At 26.5% G+C, this 24,973-nt stretch overlaps 1 protein-coding gene across 1 annotated transcript in view; it reads left to right on the top strand.

The window, feature by feature from the left end:
* The window catches only part of LOC129980683 (cell adhesion molecule Dscam2-like), a 550,882-nt gene that overhangs the window by 505,402 nt on the left and 20,507 nt on the right, over positions 1–24,973 (top strand). The window contains exon 26 of the mRNA XM_056091064.1: positions 12,991–13,103. Coding sequence (XP_055947039.1) covers positions 12,991–13,103 — 113 coding nt within the window. The remainder of the gene's footprint in view (positions 1–12,990; positions 13,104–24,973) is intronic.

A 24,973-nucleotide genomic window follows, 5' to 3' on the forward strand; every position in this document is an offset into this window, starting at 1 on the left:
ACTTTAGGCAAGTTAATTATCTTCTTTGGGGCTCTTGGTAATTAGTTTTAGCAATGGAGAAATGAACATAGGGTCAGAATTATTGTAGGGTTTTGTTGTTGTTGTCAAATATTGTCATGGACGGAGATTGGAAATCTTCTTTTGAGGAGGTAGTTTCAACAATTCCCTCAAGTGATCTCCATAGACATCTGTTGCTAGATAAGTTTTGATGCAATCAGGATGCCAAGGCAGAAAGGGGACTTATCTTTATGGATTCAGTGTAGCATTTATGAGCCTGCTAGCGATCTTCCGTTCAATAAATGCACTTTCTGGGTTATGAACTATAATGCAACGAAAGTTATTAATTAAATGAGATTATTATGATATAATTATATGATATAGTTTAGAAACTAAAATCGCCAAATGCTGTTAACAATCAACGATCATTCCTTCATGTTCGCTGAGTACTCTGATAATTTGGAGTCAAGGTATCATCTTCAGGACCAGATAGCTCCAGATTCGTGCACTTGATTAAAAATACGAATATATATGTATTGCACTTTAAATCTAACATCAATACTTACATATATGCTGTTGTGCATGAAAAATTTCAAGAAAGAAGTGAAGTCTAAAATACCACCGTCTATCTCTGATTGTCCCCAAACAGCTGTCGCATAATTAAAAAGCGGCTGATATGATAAAATGATGATTATGATATGTTAAATAGATCGGAATTCATCCTTAAAAATGTATAATTCTAGGTTTATGTTTAAAACAATTAAAACCAATATTGATTATTTTAATTATTTATCGCTAGAGAATTCAGAGAAAAATTATTGGTTATCTATTAACATTGAATTAGCTTCAAATCCACTGATGAATAATCTAATCTGGTAATGGAGAAACAATGCATGATTTTTTTTTAATATTTTAGAAGTTTTCCTTTTATTCCAAGCTATTTTTATTTAATTAAAGGAGGAAAAGGGAGCTTTTTCTTCTTTTATTTACAGAAAAGAGCTTTTTCTTCTTTTTCAGGATAGATTTCAAAATCTCACTTGATAGCTTCTTGAAGAATACATGACAACTAAGAGAAATCAGAAGTTTACTCTCGATAATTTTCAGAAATAATTGCAATCTTATTATAAAGCGTGCTTCTCTCGTGAAACTTATTTGTTATCTGAAGAGTGATTTCATGCCGAAGAATTGAAGGAAGAACAAATTAGTGTACTTGAAATATTCTTTAGCCGCGTGAAACGAGCTAATGTTTGAATATGAAATCTTAACAATCTAGAAATCAAGATGAATACCATTAAACTCTTAAATAACTTCGTCATCATTAACTACATGTTACAATTTTTAGTGCGTTAAGTGATGTTACGTGCTACATTTCAGAGAATCGTTATATTAGCATTAAAAATTATCCATTTTTCACATTAAATTCCTTACTAAATCTAAGTGCGTGATAAAAGACCATTATTTTTCACAATGACGTAAAATAAATCATTGCTTCTTATAGAATAGCATTTTAATCTTCATTCCATAATCGATTAACATTGCCTGGATCTAGATATTAAAAGTTTGTTTTGTTTGTTATTGCATTTTGACAGCATATCATTATATTTCGGCTAGAAATGGTTTGAAATTACTTTCCACTGAAAATCCATTAAAATGTTCTTCAACGATAAATGCTGAAATTCCATTAGCAAAAATGTTTTAAAATTAATCTTGATTAAAAATATTGGAAGAAATAAATTTTTGTGGTTTGATAAGGCAACCAAAAATTGCATTTAATTACTAGGCTTCCACTACGTTTAATTACAATTTAAAGTTATGAACCATTTTTAATTAAAACTATATAGAATGGCAGAAATTTTGTACATTATATCATTCATAAATTGTAATTAAGTATAATTAATATTATGAGAAAATTTATTTTAAATGCCATACGTTATACTTCTATTAACGCTTTTTTCACAACTGACATTTGGAAGAGTCTGTAGCTTGATGCAGAGATAACTAGAAAATCCATTAACTAGAAATTGATTTTAATTTTCTTTAATATTTTAGAGTTCTACGATAACATTTTAGAAACTATAATTTTATCGTAACTTATGTATAAATCAGCAAGCAATAGGTATAAAATTGAAAGAAGTAATTTCAATCATTCGAATTTATATATTCTACTTTATTTATTTATTTATTTTATCTTTTCAGTATTGTCTCAAAATAAATTATTTGTAAACCAAACACAGACCTACAAAACTGTCATCCATCAAAATATCCATGTATAGTTTTCAAAAGAAGTTATTAATCTCTAAAAAATATGCTTTAGTTTTGCTCAACATATAACCATTAATAAATTATTTAATTAATAAATAAAATAGTCTGTAAATTACATTCCTCCATAAAAAATCAATGTATCATTCTACAAGTCATAAGTGTTAGTTTTGCACAATATAACTATTAGATTTCAGAAAATTTTAAATTTAGGTATTAAAATTAAAACTTATATTCAATACTAGATTGTATATTCGTATTTATGCCTATTTTGCTTGTAGAGTGGAATTTTTATTCATCATAATGAAACCCCTTTAATTTGTATTTTATAAGTCTTTGAAATTTTATGAAATTTGTTTCTACTAACATTCAAAAATACTTTTAAGCATCCTAATTATCAGCTTAATAAACTACCTTTAATTTGGACATGATTTTTTAAAGAAATATTCTATTAATTTTTAGGATATGTAATAAACTTTCATAATTAATAAAATACATCGGTATACATAAAAAGAAATAGCAATCAAATATTCCTGTTTGAGAAACTTTAGCTAACAAAAAATGCAATGATTCATAAGCAATCTAATAATAAATATTTCCTTTACGATGCGATTATGATAGCATAGTGGCAAGATCTCTGATTCGAGACCGGATATTATCAGATTCAAAATCTCCGTTGACCAATGAACTGCCGTGGAAAGAATCTGGTGCACATCAAATCACCGAAACCAAATGCCCTTGGATTCGTAAGCTACGTTGGCTTGGATAGAAAGTCGACAACTCAAGGGTCGTCTTCATCATATCTTCGGTACATAAATGCGAATTCATCCCAAAATGATCTTAGTGTTGCTTCGAAAGAAATTTTGATGTAATTGATGATAAGATTCTGTCATGTATATGCTCTTTTTCAATAATAACATCTAATTGCTCGAAAAGCCGTTTATTTCATTCGGAAAATGATGGTGCTTAATCGAAATATGTAATTCATACAACTTTATATGAACTAGATGCTTATCATCAAATAAGTTGTAAATTTTCTCTTAACTATCTCCGTATTTACATAATAAAATATATGTTCGCAGCTGTGGACATACGACAATTACAATAACATGTCGCCTACCCCTTCTCCCTCCACAAGCATAATCCATTCCAGATTAATTTGTGGTAGACATGTGTTAAAGAGGAGAATTTGAAAGTTTTTTTGTTGTTGTTTTTTAATTTATGAGTATAAAAGTAAGACATCTTTAAATACATACGAAAAAATGAAGAAGAGTTTTGATAGGTCATATTTATAATACTTCAAGTAGAATTTTATAATTCCAAAGTTCTCCCATACTTCTGATTCATAGAAGCATTGAAAAATACCTTTGTAGACAGCTTGATGAAAAAAATGCCAACATAGAGAATTTATAGCTATAGAGAACAGGACACAAAAAATATTTAACATTTTCCTTACTGTCCTTATTGGTCGAATTAGTCAATAAAAATCCATGCCTATATTTTCAGTATTGATATATCAATCTATTCAATAGTACTAAAGGCAATACATTCCCAACTAAAGAAGTTATTGCCTTTAGTATTATGGGATTAGGCTGATTAAAAGATTCCTCTAGCATGCAACTATTATATTTAATAATAAAATATTCGAAATCGTTTTGATTCTTTCCTCTGTTTTCTAAACCTTGAAAATTTGTTGCATAGCATTTGAAGGCTTTGTATGGAAATTAAAGTACTCACTTGATTCCTCCGATAATTTTTTATATTGTATGTTTTCTTTATAAATTATTATGAGATGGAATACGCAAGCACTACATGAATCAAAATTAAGATTTAGAAAAGTAAACCGCCTTTCTCACATGCATGCTTTAAACCTCTGTATGCTTTACAAATTAAGATATGCATTAAAATTATCAGTGATATTTAAAAAAATATGTCTTTTCGTCTACATTAATGCAATCTAATAAATTGAGACTGAGAAAATATATATCTCTTTCATTTTATTACAGCATTCAAGAGCTTTAATAAAATTGAACAAAAGATTTATAGATACTAAATTTCTTAAAAAAGAATATAAATATTCCACATGGTTAAAAATCGTATCATCGAAAAATTGTGAAATATAAGATGTAATAAAACTCATTCTCTTGCTGTATATTTCTCTGGAGTTGATGGAAGACAGCGGCAAATTCTTGAAATTCCGAATTTCAAAGGAATTGCTCTCGAAGGTGCAATACTTTTACTTGTGTCATCCAAAGTGCCCTTTTGTGAATTTCGTAGATTCAGCAGTACATCAGCTGGTATCTCAACAGATAGACATACATATATAAAATTGCTTTTGTTATCTTATATATTATTTATTATGTTTGATTTATAAATAAAACATAAGTTTAAAACAAAATATTTATATTTACAATCTCTTGTTTAATATCAAAATTTTTGTATGAAATATTCTGTTAGCCTTTAAAAATTCTCATCAAACCTCTTTAATTTATAATTTATTCTGAGAGAATTTAAATAATATTTCAGAGTACTATCAACTATGAAACTTATTCTTTATTGTTTCTTCACTTATTGAAGAAATTTGCCGAAAGAGAAGAAATTTTCTCTACGTGTTACAACTGTAACGATGTTTTAATTTAAGCGAATTCGATACAAGTTTAGCGATTATGTATGAATTTGTAATGAAATTAAATACAACATTTTAACTTCAACTATCAATTCTATTATTAAAATCTCTTTTCGGCTTTTCATTTAGATTAGTGTGTCGAATATAATTTTTTAATAGTTATTAATTTATTATTATTTCCTTTATTTTTTTAACTGTTTACTTGACAAATTTGGCTTGAAAAAATTTATTTAAAGTTTTATTGTTTTAATTCAGCTACATGGAGATGAATCGCAGTTCGGTAAATTAAAAGAGGATTAAATCATTTAGTCATTTTAGCATCTTAATGGAATCATGTTTATATATATATATATATATATATATATATATATATATATATATATATATATATATATATATATATATATATATATATATATATATATATATATATATATATATATATGTATATATATATATATATATATATATGTATATATATATATATATATATATATATATATATATATATATGTATATATATATATATATATATGTATATATATATATATATATATATATATATAGAGAGAGAGAGAGAGAGAGAGAGAGAGAGATAGAGAGAGCGAGAGAGAATCATCTCGTTGCAAATTAGGAATAATTTTATATTTTGATACATAAAATATTTTTAACACCATATAGGATAAATTTTACCTCACAAAAATATATAAAGTAAAAAAAATGTAAATTATTTATAGCAGCAAAAAAAAATTATCTATTCTTTTTTTCTACTTCTTTCATTATTTTGTGTAATTATTTGCTATGTGATCCAAACAGCTTTAAAATGATTTCTTAATTTAATTTCTATAGAGTATATACAGTATTTATTAGTACATAAAATGTTAAAATATTTCATAATCCGATTACTTTTAATTATTAGTTACCATTTTCTGTGAAACAAATGGGAGGAATTTTGAATTTATAAGAATAGTTTGAAATATTCCATAGATTTGAACTTTTCTATGACTACCAGAGACAATGTATAACAGGAGGTTTTTGTCATGCCATTGCAAATTATATTTTTATTCTAAAATCTGAAAAATAATTAACATTCACTCTTCCTTATTTTTAATTTCTTTTATTAAATTCCGTTGCTGGAATGTTGTCTCTTTCGTTCAATGCTTCATATTTTTAGTAAATTTGATACTTCAGCGTATATGGTTGTTATATTATCCTGAACAAATTATATTATCTGAAAACAAGTTTGAATATTTTGCAAAGTACTTCTTCCACAAACATTGATAAAATATTCTGTAAAACATTTACAGAACGTGCGGATAAATATTTCATTAAAGACATAAGCGTTCCTACCTTTTAAACGAGAAGAATTAAATTATCTATATAATAATCTGATTCAAAACTAAAGAATGGCCAAGAGTTGAAAAGCAGGATAATCACTAATACTTCCAAAAATAATGAGAAGTTCTGTGGTTTTGAATTAAAATCGTTTGAGCAGAAAACCAAAAGATTTCGTTTGTGGAATTATCTTTATTTTCGTCTTAAATTTCAAATTAATCCATTTCGTTCTAATAGCTTTTAATTCCAATAAGCTACCATGAGAGCTCGTAATTATATCTTCTTTAACGCTGGTAAAATTCTAAATTAAATATAATTCGTAAAGGACTAAGTTGATTAATTGTATTATTCTCAAATGTGCATTTAATCTACTTAAGATAAAATTGAAAACTAGACTTACAATTAAGATGGAAAAGCGATTAATAAATTTCTACAAAATAGATCAACTTCTTAAATTACAATTTTCATTTGTGAATACATCTGACATTCTTCTAAACGTTCTTACATTTTCACTTGAGTTAAATTTTTAAGTGATAATTGTTTAAGAATACAGAAACTTGTTACTCAAAGTGCGAACTTAAACTGACAGAAACAGTTTTTCGATACACTACTGAAATATTCGGAAAAATTTTAATGACTCAAATTCAAAAGAAATAAAAAATCATTTAACTGCTCAGTTATTTTTGTCTGATAAATTTAAGTTTTAATATAAAAATTATATTTAAAACACATAAACCGAATCATGTTGTATTTAAAACATAGTACTCCGAATGACTCGCTTGTGATTTATACCTACTAACAAAATAATTCACATTTAGTATCTAATTAGATTATCTTCTTTTATACTACAGTTAAGAAATAACAAAGAGGAATTTATCCAAATAGGTATATGAATCACAGTTCTAAATCATTGCAGTGGATATGAGAATCATATAAATGAAACTTTGAGCTTATTTTGTATGTGAAGAAAGTAAACATATAAATGAGAATTATCTATATAAAGTATACATATAAATAAGAATTATAAATTAGAAGAGTAAATATACCCTACAGTCAGAACACTATTGTAATAAACTTTTACTGCTCATGAAAGAATTTCATTGCGATTAAATAACGCAGTAATATTCATGACAGCTAACAGTGAATGTAAAAATTCATAAATTAGTTCAATTTAAAAATAAAAATAAAGCACTGTATTATATTACAAAACTAATAAATATAAATAAAACTCAATTTGATATCATTCAAAATTCCATAAATGTAATTTCTCTTCTTATCATCACTGGCAATGAAAAAGTTTGCTTGCCAAAAATTTGATTTGTTTGAAATTCATTGGTTGATACTTTTTCTTATCGTCAAACGGATGCCACGCCGCTAATGTCAAAAGGCAGAATAGTTCACATTAGCTGTTACCTAACTTTACGGTATTAGCAATTTGTCATCCGTTGACTGTATGAAAAAATTCCACAAGTTAATTTGAACCTAAAATGTATTAATCATTATGTGACCTTTTGCAATCTCAGTAAATACCCCATGTCATATAATACCCTATGACATGGGGTATTATATTCATACCAGATGCGAAAAAAAAAATCTTAAATATTTCTTATAGGTTGCAACGAATTTAATGTTTTTTCCTCTTATTTTTCATATCATATTCTGAAAAGTATTGCTATAGTTTTTTAGAATCTCAGTTGCAATTATTGTGATATCTATTACAAGATAACGTCACACAAGGTGCATTTTTATATTACGCATTAACTTTAAAAAATTCGACATTTAAATATGCATTTATAAGATAAATAATAGCAATGAATATTGTGAGACGCATATAAGAAATAAATCCATATAAAAAGCTCCACAGAGTACCTATACACAACATAGAGCTTTAAGTAAATAAATTTTAAAAACTGAAAAAAAATAAAAAATCTAAATTTTTGATTTTAAGTTTAGCAATAAATATTTATCTTAATAATAGAAAACTGTATTTAAGTAATTTACAATTCCATAAAAATATTTGTTTCTTTCTTAGTATTTTAATCAAATTGAATAAATGTGCAATTTTTGTAAGCATTAAAATTGTTTATGTTATATATCTATTTAACATGATATAACACAGCAAATGTTAAACATAAATTAAATCTTTATTGGCTAAATAAAACATTTTGCGACAAAATAAAATGTATGATAGTGTTGAAAATCTTGTTTTTGTATTTAAAGGCATTTCCACTGTAACCTGGTAGGAAACAAAAATAGAAAGCGATAAATACCTAAGATTTAAAAAAATTATGTCCATAAACAATGATTTATAAAAATTTAGTTTAAAATAAATAAGGTAACTAGCTATATCTATGAAAGATCCTATGTGCAGTTATAAATATTAATCCTCTCTTTCTGAAAGCTTACAATTATATTGTTATTTATGTTTCTAATCTCTGGAATACATATAGAATATCGAGGAAAGTTAAGAAAAGAAGTTCATTTCAAATCTGAAAGTTTATAGTTCTGACTTTCGATCACGTATTTATGCTCCTCATAAAATAAAGATTATAAATTTGTTTTAGGAGTTAGCTACTTTTATTTTCAATTTTTATTCTCTTAAGGAATTTAAAATAAGCATTGATATAAGGATAAAAACCGTCTTTCAGTTTTAAAAAAAAATTAAAATCGTTTGCTTATTTAACTGTACTTGATTTATTTTTATTTAAAAATTTATTTTAGAAAACATAAATGTTTTTTTTTTCATTTTTTATAAAAATATCAAATTTTAAACTAATAAAAAATGTGTAAAACATTTCACTGTGTTTCCTTACCAGCTTTGAATAATTTGTCCCGAATTACTTTTATTCTTAAATAATTTGCCATCCATTACTCTTATTCTTAAATAATTTGTCCCTATTTACTCTTATGCTTAATCGGTATTCTTAAATTTTACTGTTTGTGCTTGTAGAAGGCTTAAAATATAAAATCTAAATCTTTAAATTGTATTTGTTTTAGACTTTATATTTTGTGTAATTATAAAATATTTTATTATATTATCATAGTATTCTTTGAATATGTTAAAGCAGTCAAATTTTTCTTTCCGTTTCATCTGAAACTCTTCCTATTTTAATATGAATAAGAATAATAATAACATCCATAACTAATTAAATTTTATTATGAAAGAAAATATAGAAATATTTAAGAAACTTATTTAGTTTTTATAAAAGCACTCCAAATAATAAATTATTTACTTTTTAATTTTTCCAATCATAATTTTACTATTTATTTATTCAGAACGTTATTATTATTTTTTTAATATTCAGAACGCTGTATAATACTTCCTGCCAGAAATAATTTAAATTAATAATACGACAAAATGCTTAATCTATGCTTGATAAATCATTTCAATGCAATTTTATCAGACACAAATTTGTCGTGCATCCATGTATAAAATTCATTATCGTCACTTTCTTTCTTTTGTCACTATGGTCGACATATTTTCTTTCAACCGCGTATATCCTTCAGTACCGAAAAGCTCTTGATAACATAACATGTTCTTCCAAGATTTCCCAGATGTATTCTCTGATAAATCAGCTGCAGTCGGAGTCATAGGTTCCTCTTGCAGTGCTTTGGTCTCTACAATCATTTGTCTTCCACCAATCCCAGGTTACGAACTTCTACGCTTTCGGAAACATAAGTCGTTGAGGCAACAAGGAGTGACGGAAATCTTCTTTTGGGTCAAATATTTTTTTTTTTACTTCTTCTAAATGAAATATTCTTTAAAATTCTATTTAAGATTGTATTAGTTTTAGGTGGCGCATTTTAATACTAAACAAACGTAGTTTTTGAGTCTAAAAAATACAAAAAAAATCATTTATTTATGCAGTTTTTCTAATCTCACGTCCTCCAGAAAATTTAATCAGTTTAAAGAACCAAGAATTTACGGTAAAGGGAAGTGACGACCGTCGACTGTTCGATGTGACCCTTTAGCAGCTATGAATAACATGAAGTGTCTTATTTACTTCTAATATATAGAGAAATGTAGGCTTTATGGAACAAAAACTTACTCGTAACTATGCTTTGATTGGAAAAAAAAAAAAAAAAACGAAACTGATTTTTTATAATATCGGTATAAGAGCAATAAGAGACAATAGAACCCATAACTTTCTCTTAATAATTCAGTTGATTTAACCTAGCGATACCTCAATCCAATCGATAACCTATAGTGTTATTGATTCAAACAAAAGCAAAATAATAATATATAATTATTTGATGAAAACAAAATAATAATATATAATTAAGAATTTTATTATTAATGTTATTTACCAATTGCTTTCCTCACCATAGATCCGAATATCATAAAATATAACGGTTTCATACAAACTCAAAATTCTCTTCGAGACAACAAATGCACACGCCATAGAACATAATCATAAAGTATATTATAAACATTATAGAATACATACATAGATATGACTAGTATATACATAAATATTACATATTAAACATATTAATAAATTAATACATTTATACATATTAATAAATTAATACATTTATACATATTAATAAATTAATACATTTATACATATTAATAAATTAATATATTTATACATATAATTATTAATACATACATAGATATGAAAAAATTATAGGTTATATCAGACATTCTTTTGATTTAATAAGATTGTTCAGAACTAAATGAGGGGACAGGAATTGTCTGCTGAATCAACTCATTTCATGAAGGAATGAATTCATTTTAATAGTCGTATGCATGTATCAATGGTTCAGTATTTATTTTTAGATCACAATGAGACAAAATCGTTGTAAATTCTAAGTTACGGGACGATTTCTATTTCGGTACTGAAGATCTGTGAACATTCTCACATCCACACATTCCGATCTAGTTGAAGGTGTAATTATGTGTTTCCAAATCAGAAAGTTGTGAGCTCAAATCAAATCCTAACCAGGAGTGCAATCAAATGAATAATCATACACACTATTAAAATTTCCAATTTCCTTAAATTTTACATGTTTTTAACTCATATTGAACCATTGTCCTATTTATAGGACAGTTGAATTAAATGTGAATAAAATAAAAGAAACAAATAAAATCTACATAATTATTTTCGTAAATTACTGTAAATAGACTATATTTAATAAATGATTGGGGAAATTATGTCAGTGAATTTAAAATATAATTAATTAAAAGAAATTGCTTTAAATTCACCCCTAAGAGAAAGTCATAATTTTAAAGAATTAAACGATAATAAAATTATTATTTTTCTTAAACAGGCATATATAGTTTATAGCAGATTATCAGTGTTGCTTAAAACATGAAAAATTGATATATTTTTTTCATTTATTTTAAATACTTAGTGTAAAAAATTTGGCTAAATTCAAGCCAGTTGCTCAAGAGAGGATGTGAAACATAATGCTTACAATTACACAATAAATTTTATTTATATTAAGATATGTTGTGATATTTTTAAACTGCCCAAATTAATTTTTTCTTATTAGTTTATTGTAGATATTTAAAATAAATTCTTTCACTGACATTTCCAACATATGCTAAAATGGAGCTAAATTGAAAAATTTCATTGCATATCTAAAATGAAATCAATTTCAATTGTGTCTTTTAGAAAATAAATTCAGTTTGTGTCACCCTAAATCCTAAATCTACATATCTTCTTCTACCCATATATTTCTTTATTAACGGAAAAGCTTTTGATACCTTTGTAAATTCTTCCAAGATTTCCCATATGTATTCCCCTATAAATCAGTTGAAGTCGGAACAACAAGATGGTCTTCGGAAACCTTATTCTTTATAAAATTTGTCTTTCGTAAATCCAATTTTATAAATTTTAGGTAATATCAATATTCCTTTGAGCTTTAATACATTAGTAGATATTCTGGCTGTTCATATATTCTCATTAAGTGTAATGCTTCACACACTTTACATATTCTGGGCAAGGAAAATTTAATAATTGAATTTCTGCTTATCGAAATAAAAGCATATTTTTTATAAATACATAGTTTAAAAAAATACAGGATTGTCCCACTATCCTAAAACATTATAATAAGATATTACAACCGATTATATTGATTAAGGAGTGTCGAAGTCAGGCCAATGATGTTAAACTATTTCTTAAAACTCTACTAAATGCTGCTTTTAGTTATATTGACATTCCGTTTTAAAGCAACACTAAGGCTATTTTAGAGCGGAACTTAGCCATCTTGAACCGCGTTCAGATAACGAGGACGACATCTGAACTGGCATCCCCTCTCCAAATTTCCACGCCACGCCAAAGGAAGGAGGTTTGTCTCCTGTGGATTTAGCTTGCACTAGACCCGCTTTACACGGCAATTCTTTGGTGGAATCGGCTCTGAAACCTGAACATTCTGAGCGCGAAGATGAAACTTTACCACCAAGCAACCACCGCTCAAATGTTATTGAAGTAGCCTTGAAATTCAGTAAAACGAGTCTGCGTTCTACAAATAATTTTCTTTTTAAAAGGTAACATGATCATAGCAGATGAAAAGCGTCAATTTGCAACGACATAAACTTACTTCTCGAATATTTTTAAAACCCAAACAGCTTTATCTATTTAAATTTATTTTAATTTTTAGTTGCCTTAATTTTCTTTATTTTTTCTTAGTAAGATATGTGAATTTTTGAAAAGAATTGCTTTAAAGAGAGCTTTTAATTCTCATATTATAAGGCTCATATTGTATGCGTATGTAAACAACACTGTCAATACAAAAATCTTAATATTCTTTTTTTATAAATACAGAAATTCCAGCACAGAATCAGATAACGAAGACATGTTGTTTTCTTTACGCTCAACGGATGAAATAATACTTCGAGAAGAAGCAAGAGAATCTGAAACAGAATGTGATAGATTATGTAAGTATTTATGTAAACGTTATTTTCAATTGCTTGTTGTTTATTGATTTTCTTTCAGAGCATATATGATGAAACATCAAATGACAAACTAAGCGAATCTAATCTTTTACTTGTACAACTTTCAAATTACAAGATTTTAGTTAACACAAAATTTTCATTTACTTTTCTCTTGAAATTTTGTTTAGCCTGATAAATAAACAGAAACTGAAAAAATCAGAAATTCAAAATTGAAACTGAGTCAAAAATCTAAAAATTTTGAAAGGAATTAAAAATTTAAAAATTTGGAAAACAATCAAAAATTGAAAATTTGAAAAAAAATCAGAAATTCAAAAATTTTGAAAATAATCAAAAATTCAAAACATTGAAAAAGAATCAGAAATCTTAAAATTTTTAAAAGAATCAGAAATTCAAAAATTTGAAAAATTCCACCTTGCATTTAAACAAGAACATTTTGAAATCAGTTTCACTTTCTACAACTAAGTCAAATTCTTGTTGAGATTCTTATAAAAATTGCATAAAATATATTTCTAAAATTTCCGCCAATTTCAATAAATATCAGAATGTAGCCATATTCAACTCCATGATTGTGGTAAAAATTGCATTAAAGATATTGATATTCTGACATTTTTATTTTCCAGTGAAGGAAATAAAATTTGATAATTAATTTTAGGAGAAAATAAAAAAAAAATCATAGAGATTGGAATTAATTCCGAGATTATTAACTTTTAGAATTAGTTTCTGCATAAATTAAACTATTATTTTTTCTAAAATGAATAGATTTCCAATTAATTTAATTCCTTTTTTCGGGAGAATGAGTAAAAAGAATTATCACATGACGTTCAGTTTCCGGAAATTAATAAAATTCATCGGCAGCCGCTCATAAAACAAAAAAAAAGTTAAATTGAACCTAGAACATAAACTCTCATCAGAAGGAAATTTTTATATTAATTCATCAAAAATTCCACATTGAATCTTGGAAACGAACAATCCGCTCTTTGTAAATTTTATTTATATTCTTTGCCATCAGAATTATTTTAGAAAGTAAAATCCAGTTCTTGAATTAAATTTACTTCGGGTATGTATTAAATAAATTTAACAAGTTTCTACGAAATATATGTAAAATAAATTCTAAAGAATTCATTTGCTTTCAAAGGATTTTAAAACATAAAACTTTGTTAATTCTTTTGAAGGAGACGAAATGGAGATTAAGTTGTTGGTATAATAAAAAAGCAATTCTGTCTCAATACCTCGGTAGCAACGTTAATATTACTTTACTTCATCGATTGTTTGGATGTTTTTTGATGGGTGTAACATCTAATATTCGTAATGACTTGTCCGATAATAATTCAGGAAATAAAAATAATTTATCAAGGCTTAAAAGATTATGTTTCATTGTCTGGATACAGTTTCAGGGAACGAAGATTAAATAGGAGATCAATTACTCACTGAAAAAGATAAAGTATGATTAAATAAAATGTGATGGAACTTAATCTTAATTTTTAGGAAAATAGGAAAAATACTTGTTAAAAATGTAACATCTAAATAAAGAAATTTTTCATTCATTATCTTTAATGGAATTTTTTTTTTCTGATAAGCAATTAATCATTTCACAGATAATTATACTTTGTCATTGTTCAATTAAAATTTGAACATATCCGCCTAAAAGAAAAAAAAATGAATAAAAAACATAACATAAAAGTGGATTCATATCTTAATAAATTATTTGAATCTTCAACGGATCATTTCGTTGCCAGAGATATAATTCCATAATATTATCGTGGAATTTATTAACTGTATTAAAATTTCTAACATTTCAATAACTCTAAAATTATTATCTTTCAATATTTCGAAAGTATTACAGCATTATTTATAGCTCCTTGCACTTTTCCTCCGCTAAGTACGTGTGTCTGTATGTATGTACGGATGTTTGTGTGTGAGAGAGTGTGCGCTCGTGCTTGCTTGTGGATGTGTGCGTGAGCGTGTGTGTGTTATATGAAATAGTTAGATACTCAGTATATCTTAGTTTCCTTCTTGGGTATCTTGTTAAAATAAATGGGTAAAAATATTTTTTTTATCATTTGAGGACTTGTTTTGGTTTGAAGTTCTGAAGCCTCAAAATGCTTAGGCAACAAATTGGCAATTTATCGCTTTTGAGGTATCAATTTTTCACTTTTAGGGTTATTAGAAAATGATGCAGAAGGTTGTCACACTTGGCGATTTATCGCCAACCGAATTTACAACTTGATTTCCAAATTATTCATTCTCTGAATTCTTACGAATTGTCTAAAGTAATTTAAGTCATTAACCAGTTTAAACCGGTTTGAAACAATAACTTTCTCACATACTTTATAATTAAAGTGCTTGCATATTATTAACCGTACGTCAAGATAAATTACGAATTACACCAGATTTTTTTTTTTTTTTTTTTTTTTTTTTTGGAGATTGATTGCTGGGATGCGGTTACTACCAAAGTGCCAGACAATAGAATGTATTTTAGATGTCTTTCTTTAAATTGATTAAAACCAAAATTTGATAATGAACTACAATTGTAATCTCAAAATCACATGCTAATTTCCTACATTTCATTGTGATTTCGAGTATCGAATTTACATGCTTGTTAAAATGAAACAAAGCGACAGACGGTTAACTCATTGACTGATTTTGCACCAAATTTGATACATATATATTTACTCTTTAGATGTTAAATGTGCACCAGATTCTATCCTGTGCACCCAATTGTACTATTTTAACGCTTTTGATTTTACAGATATCATGTTAATTATATTCGGACAGCCAGATCAAAAATTTGTTCTCAAAGATTTTTATTCAAAATTTGATTTTAAAAATGTACAAATTTGGAGTAAAAATCATACTATAAATTTCATCTATTCGTTTTCGTGTGAACAGATAGAAAGACGGAAAACTGACAAATAGACTAATTTCAAAAATATGTTTTTCGAACTTAATTAGGTCCCAAAAGTGGATAGCCTTCAAATTCTTGAATTCGAATTTTTTGAACGATTGCAATAGATTCTGTTTGATTTTCTCGTTTATGGGAATGTAAAAAGGCCACATTTGAAAGTCAAAAAATATGTTTGTTTTTTTTTTTATTCTTTAAACTTCTCATGATATATCGAAATACTTAATACAAAAGAATTTATTTTGAATTCATAATGTATTTAGATATATCATACCAAAATTTAATTTTAATTTATATTCTGATTAAATGAAACTGAATGTGTAGAATTATGTTTAATGGAAATGTCTTAAATCGTGCATAATTGCATAAATAATAATTATTATAAAACGTCTAAAAGAATCTTCTAGATTAGATTGTTGTAGGATACATTGCAGATTTAAAGAATGTTGCATATTAATTAAAATGGGGAGATGCCGTAGTTCCGATACAAATTTTGATAATTACTTTTTGTTTCGTTTTTTGCAATTTTTATGGAATGTATTTTCTCTTCGCTGTGCTCAAGAATTTTCATCAAATTCCACATTCCTCTTCCTGAGATACACGCGCCATTATTCTGGGGAAAATCAATTTCGTAATTTATTAAAACATTATTAAATTTTATTATCACTGTAAGCAATTTTGATAAAGTAATCAAATTAATCCTGAACGTTTGTTGTCAAAAGCTTTCTAAAATGTACATGTAGGAATTATAACAAAGTTGCTATTAACAAAGATAAGCTTATGTTCCACTACCTCTAAACTTTTAGAATTTGAATTAAAATTCCTTTTACTGAAAGCTTTATTGCTTGAATTTCATATTTAATTATGATAGTAATATATTAAAAGTAACTCATTTGATGGTACTTTGAAAATTAACTTTTTATTATTTGATAAATATTTTCTGTAATAATTAATTGATTGTCTAGTTGTTAGGTTAGGAGTTTCATTCCCTTTTTTTTTAATTATGTAACACAATATTATCAAAAATGAATGCACCTACAAAAATTAAAAGCATTTTTCAATTAAAATTAATGAATTCAAAAGGAAATTTAACAAGCAAAAAATAAAATATTAAAAATTTAAATTATTTATTATATTAGGAAATCAAACTGTTTCATTTTAAAGAGATGTGAATATATTGAAATAAATAATTGGCAATTATACATGATAACAAATATTAAGATTTATTATTGAAGAAAGTAAGCCCGATGGTGGAACCTGTTTCATTATAACTAATTGGTTATGTCAATCATTAAATCCACTTATTTCAATTGTAAGTCAAGTAAATCAGACTTTCGCTTAAATTCACAAAAAATCTAATATTTGATGTTATTTATAATTAAACTCATATTATTATTATGCTCATTATTATTATGCTCATTTCTTATTATGCTCATAGTAGAAATGCGATTACGGCCAGTAGTAGGAAAAATAGGCATTAATTTGAAACGAAAGGGAATGGGCCGAAAATGAAATATATATATATATATATATATATATAAATTAATATACCTGCTTAATAATTATTAAAACAACATGTTAAAAAGATGCTATTTCACATTCATTTTTAAGATTTGCTTATATATTTTGTATAAAAATAAGATCAGCAAATATAATATAATGCACCATTTCTAAACATGTATCACATTTCGAGAAATACTATTACAGATTAATTCATATTTATTTTATTATTATTATTATTATTATGGATAAATAGCAGACAGAAGATTTTAGAAATATTTAAGCCGGCGTCCTGGCATAGGGGACGCACGTCTTCCCCGTGATCTGGGCGTCCTGGGTTCGCGTTCCGCTTTGAGCATGGTTGTTCTTCCGTTGTTCGATCTGTCAGATGTCTGAATGTACCCTTCTGTAAAAAGGGGTTGTGAAAGCGAATGAGTGATGCGTGAGTAGCAAAGTCGTACTCTTGGCCCTAGTTGGCGCTTCTAAAAAAACAAGAAACGCTCCGCCATCGGCTTAAAATCGCTGTCTTTGTAATAGCAGGCTTGTCCATGGCAAGTGCCATAAGAAGCAACAGAAATATTCACCAGTTCACCATGTATAGATAAAACAAATTGAAGAAATTTAAATTCTCCATATTGCCTTCAAATATTTACAATATAAATATTAAATAAAGAAAATTTATATGAAGTTTACTGTCGAAATCAATGTGTTTTATAAAAGACCTGCAAATCTTTAGAAATTATAAAAATAGATATGATTTAAAACGTTTCTATCGAACCTTACTTTAGAAAAAATTGTCCTTAGGAACTGACTTCATATTTCCTAGAAAATGTTGTTTTGATGGCACTTGTGAAAGTAGGTCACTAAGCTATATGTGACAAATGCTTTTTTTTAAAAAAATGTGTTTGTTCAAGGCAATCGATATGATGTTTGAAGACGTAATGCTTTCTGATTTTCTGTAATTTGATATTTCTTGTTTGATTGTTTTTCTTCGTAAAAAATTTGTTCTTCATTCACTTCGTTGACTTTTTCATTTATATTACTACATTAATGTTAAAAATGAATTCTATATGTTAAATTTGTTTTGTAGCTGAGAATTTCGATACATTTTTAATTATTTCTTAAGTCATATATCAAATATATAAATTAAAATATTGTTTCGTATAAATATATTTAACTTGATGGCACCACTAAAAGAAAATTTCTAAAAGAACTTTATTTGATCATGCTTCATTTTTTAATACGCATGCTATCAGTATCATGAGGTATCTATATTCTATCAACTTCACTTGTCAATCACATATAAATAGTATTTCCTTTTCAAAAATGCTTTAAACTTTATGAGTGTCTCGAAATTTTTAAACAATATTTAATTTTTACAGAAAAAAATTAACGATATGGAAGATTAATAATTAGAATTAGAAAAATTATTTATATCTTGGTATGTTTTCTCTCATGAAATCAGTTATGGCATTCTTATTCCCTATTTAACTGTTGTTTTTCAATGCAAGGCAGTCAAAATTAGCATCTCAAAGTGATTTCTTTTTTATTTTTGAATCAGTAAACATTTTACATTCAGACACAAATGGCAATTTTAATGAAAGATTATCATGTGTTTATTGAGTACTGAACATTGTATGAGCCACAATCCACTCGGTTTATTAACATAAAATACTAATTTTTGTTTATGCCAATATAAAAGGCAGATACGGGAAATATATGATTTTCAATAGAGATTATTTAATTCTACAATTTTATTTACATCAATTTTTAAAAATATTTAATTTTTCATTTTTTGAAATTTTTATTTTCTGTGTCAAAGAGAAATAATCTGAAAAGGAGAAATATAAAATATAATAAAAAGAGGCAATGAATCGCATCCAGTAGTTTTAAAGCTTTCAGTTATCCATCCGTGTCTTTTCCTTACTTAATTCTTAAAACGCTTTTATTGCATATTTTTATTGTATATTTTTATTAATTTATTTATAGACGTCTTTATATTTTATCATTTGCACAATTCCAAAGAAACAAATAATAATTTTAATTCCTTCAATAAATCAATAACATTTATATTCAGGAAATATATGATTTTCTATAGAGGTTAATCATTATTAAATTTTATTTCCGCCAGTTTTCAAAAATATTTAATTTTTCATGTTTTGAAAATTTTTGCATCATATGTGAAAGAAAAATAACCTAAAATGTAGAAATATAAATAAAAAAGAAACAATGAATCGCATCCAGTAGTTTTATGGTTTTCAATTATTCATTAGACTAATTCTTAAAACGCTATTATTGTTTTTTTTTATTAAATAAGCTTTAAATTTTAAGACGCCTTTATATTTTATCATTTACACAATTTCAAAGGAAGAAATAATAAATTTAATTCCTCCATTTAATCGATGATATATAAATATTCAAGAAATATATGATTTTCTAAAGAGATTAATTCGTTCTTAAATTTTAGTTACATCATTTTTTAAAAACATTTATTTTTTCATGTTTTAATTTTTTTGTTTCCTATACGAAAGAAAAGTAGCCTAAAAAGGAGAAATATAAAATATAATAAAAAGAAGCAATAAATCGTATTCAGTAAGCAAAAAAATCGCATTCAGTAGTTTTATAACTTTTAGTAGCCGGCGTTCTGGCATAGGGGTAGCTCGTCTTCCCGGCGTCCTGGCGTCGAGTTTCGGTTCGGGCATGGTTGTTCTTCATCTGTTCTATATGTGAATGTCCCCCCCCTGTAAAATTGGGGTGTGCAAGCGAATGTGATGCGTGAGTAGCTAAGTAGCACTCTTAGTCCTAGTTGGCGCTACTAAAACAAGAGACGCTCCCTTGGCTTAAAATCGCTGACTTCGTCAGCGAGCTTGTCCATAATTTTCAGTTATTCACTCAGGTTTTTCTCTTACATTAATTCTCAAAACACTTCTATTAATATTTTTTTTATTTATTAAGCTTTAATTTTTAAAATTGTATTTTAATATTTAAACGCCTTTATATTTTATACTTTACACATTCCTAAAGGAAGAAATAAATGTTCAATTCCTTCAATAAATCGATAATATATATATATATATATATATATATATATATATATATATATATATATATATATATATATATATATATATATATATATATATATATATATAATAACGACCATTCAGAAAACTGAACTTTAAACTGCTTAGAGAATGCATTCTTACTGAAGCATTTCCCAAATACTATATTGTATCACATTTCAAATTCACCGGAGCAATTCCTCCAAAACTTTAAAAATAAAACGTACTCTTTTGTAACACTGAAGCTTTGATTCACTGTAGAACGTTTTCTAAAATCTTTTATGCCATTTCTATTCCAGTTTCTATTCTCTAAAGTACATTTACCCAATTCTCCTGAGTGCCATTCTCCACCTTTCGTTATTGCTCTCTATCCACTTGTCCGATGGAATTGCTACAGGAATTTAAGCGAAAGGGAATCATTAAAGTGCCTGAGGCAAGAAGAATTTGAATAGTAAACATTAAAAACTACGAACGATTGAATATAGAAACTTAATGAACAGTGGAGCCCCAGAAAAATTGATTTTACTGTTTCATTTGGAGATAATGCTTGACGCAATTGCTCATTCCCATTTGTAATGGTAACTTGAATGTAGAAAGAACCATTTAACTCTTCCTTCTAGGTTGGAAAATAATCATAGTTGACTGAATGCATCATTTCCCAGATATGCGGGATAAGTTGGGGTTTTTTGTTAGTATTTGTTAAAATATAAAATGTTTCATAATCAATTCCATGTCATTTATTTATCTTACCTCCGTCGATTTAATCTATCAAAATTAGTGGAAGGCGTATGTAAGATGGCTGGACAAGTATTGAAAAATACACACTACATTTAAGGTACATGAAAAACATATAATGTGGAAAAAAATTAAGCAATAATTATAGAATAATACATAAAATAAAAGAAATAATAATTCAATAAATGTGTATAAAGCAAAATCAAAAAGGATTAAAATTCGATGTCTATCAGTGTAATGTAATTACTAAACTTATATACCAAGAAGATCATGTTCCACACTTGAGGGTTTTTTTTTGTTTGTTTGTTTGTTTGTTTGTTTGTTTTTTTGCAAAATTATTTTTTTTAGAAAATATATAGATACGAATGGCATACTGATTCCATATAAATATTTTTCAGTCCTACGTATATATGAACTGGTCATTCAAATAAAAAAAAATCATGAATGGATATAGTTTAACATTTTCGAATCGGTTAACCCAATAGTTGCATTGTTTCTGTCGGATGTGAACCTAAAGTATTCGTATTCGGATAATGTCATAGAGCGCCGTCTCACAAAATTTTGACTTAGCAGTAAGTTATCATCCTATAACAACAATGCAAGTACCACAAAAAGTTACGAGATGATGCTTGCTGTATGACATTGTTAGCATGAGAACAGATAGAAAAGGGCTCTAATAGTTAGTTATACGAAAAATATTTTTTGTGTATATAAAATATTGTGTATATAAGAAAGACGCCTATATAGATAAACTATATAAAAGCAAAACCTTATCTAAATATAAAACTCCAAATCGTTAAAGCCATTTCCGAGATACAATATATATATATATATATATATATATATATATATATATATGCAAGAATTACTCGTTTAAAGTTAAAGAAACTTAACCAGAGTAATACGTAATACGTTCAAAAAACATACAACAGAGAATGCAGATCATAAACCAGAAAAGCGAACTACAAAATGCATAATAATTCATTTTAAAATTTGTATCTAATAAAAATTGTGAAACAGGAAAATATTGGGAATATTTTGTGAAGCAACAACATGAAACTGCCGATATCTCTCTTTTTCCTTTGAAATATAGTATAATAATGCATTCCGCACTAAATTCCTTTGGTAAATTCTCTGTATTAAAAAATCTCAAATTGAAATTCCATTTATATTTTACTAATCGCCTTGAGCAACCGTGTTGTTCTCTACATTTGTTATATTTAATTTGATTTAAATCGTTTTATACAATTGAGTAAGGGTCATGCCCAGATTGAACCGGACATTAAAACCATGTTCTTTTAATGTTTTTCTTATATATATTCAGTTCATCGTCCCTGGACCTTTCTAACGAGACCCGTCCTATGATATCATAGCACTATAAATAGTGTAAATATCCTATTCATACATATTCTTAGTTTTTTAGTACTAAAACGTTTTTATTCGTCTTTTTAATTACCCCGATATTAAATAGAATCTTCTTTCTTAAGCTTTCAATAGTGAAAGAGAAAAAAAAATATTATCAGATACTTGATGAAATAATGAAAATTATTTGAATTTCAGGCCAACAATGTAATCTATTATTAGAAATTAGACAAAGAATATTTTTAAAAAAAATACAAAAATTCCGGAGAAATTTGTGTAACAATTAAATTGGTATCATTACAAAAACAACTTTTTTTTTAAAAAAAAATTGAAATTGGGAAATATTTATGTTTTTCAAAATATTCTTGGAAGTTACTGTAGAATAGCGCCAACATTTCGCTGCATTTTTAATTTATTAAGTTTTTTTTTATCAAAATGTCATCAAAATTGCTCCGAGTTTAACATTTCTGTCGTTCAGAATATTTATGGGCCAAATTTGGTAATTGTAGGTCAAACGGCTTGTCCTATAAACAACCAATACATATACACATACATACATATTTCATCACTAATAAAAAAGATATACATTCATTTTTATTATTAGTAAGTAATATTGGTTTTCATTGTCATTCATTGAATTATTGTGAAGATTTTGTAGAATAATATGAAACTAAGGTGTCAAGAATGAAAATTCCAAAATTAATTATATTTTTGGGAAGCATCTTTTGTAAAATCAGTAATGTCAACCCTCAATAAATTCCCAAAAATTAGAAATAATTTCCATTCTCGATTTAACGGGAGAAGTGGGGAGATTAGCGGAATCAGAATAATTCATCTAAAATGAATTCCAAAACCTAGACTATTTCCTCATATTTGGATCTAAAATTATTGCCTTCTAAGAAGGTTGCATTGTATCAGACCAGTAACTGATTTCAATTACATATAGATTCTTAGAGTTATATTTAGCTCTATTTAGTGACTGAAGTTGGAGAATATGTGGACGTTTCGATTTTAGATAAAACTTATTATACCTTTTCAACATTCCAAATGGATTTATCAATAACCGAGGAACTGAATAATTACTAACATATATATCTCATTCATTGACACATAATGCAGGTTTCCTGATTTTAAAGACTTAATTTAAATTATAATTCATGTAAATTACAGTGAGGAATAGAAACAGGATATAGTAGAGTTTATCCGGCTTGGAGCATTAGGTTAAAGCAAAGGTTATAGGTTAAAGCATTTTCCAATTATTTCAGAGCGCTTATTTTCTTTTAAAAAACTCATTTTTATTCATCCCAGATTTTTGGATTTTTTTTTTCACTAATAACGACGAGGACGAAATTTTTAAGGAGTACTTGGGTTCTTAGTTCGCAACCTCCTGCATTAATAAAATTCATCTAAAAGATATATATTTTTTTAAACTTATTAATAAGATTTGTCAAAAGATTTAGGATTTGGAATTTGGCCAATAATTTATTATTAAATTTATAAAGGGGAGGATAAAAGAATCTGAAAGAGAAAAAGTATTTTATAGTTGACACTTTCTTTATCTTGCGCGGTGGATAAAATAATTTCGACAAGATAAACAACGTTTGTTTACCTTATTTTCTCAGTAACTTTTTTCTACTAATAACTAGGTTTAATCAATCGAATTTTTCGCCTAGAATAAATTACAGGTCAAGTATATTCTTGTAAGCCTTTATTGGTGGCAGTCTCATAATGGTATTGATCATGATCATGATCCTTTCACAGTAGCTCAAAAATAATATGTTTTGGCATTGTTGTCTGCAAGTGTTTTTCAGAAAGCATATGGCATTTTAAAAACACAAATACTATATTGCATGGAGCGTTTTATAAAAGATTTAAATAAAGAATATAAATCGATTTTTTTCAATGTCTTTAATTCAGACTTCAGGAAAAACATTTGATTTTAAATTTAAGATATAATTATTTGCATTTATCAGATAATATTAATAACCAAATATAGCTCAAAATGGCGCCTCCTATATGTTGCATTTTTCAGAAATAGGTATAAGTATATTCAGTATAAATATAAGTTGCATTTTTTAGATATGAAAAAGTAATTTCGGTTATCAGATAAAAGCTGTAACTGTTAGCATGCATTTTCTTGCTAAATTGCTTTCCGAATAGATTAGACATTTTTACAAGGATATGGAACTAAAAAAAAAATATTAAATAAATTAACGCATATTGTTTTCTTACTTCACTTGTTTGATTTTATATATTTTTAAATTATTAGATATTTTTATCACGTAATGTTT

Source organism: Argiope bruennichi, chromosome 8, assembly GCF_947563725.1.
Source record: "Argiope bruennichi chromosome 8, qqArgBrue1.1, whole genome shotgun sequence".
Taxonomy (NCBI): Eukaryota; Metazoa; Arthropoda; class Arachnida; order Araneae; family Araneidae; genus Argiope; species Argiope bruennichi.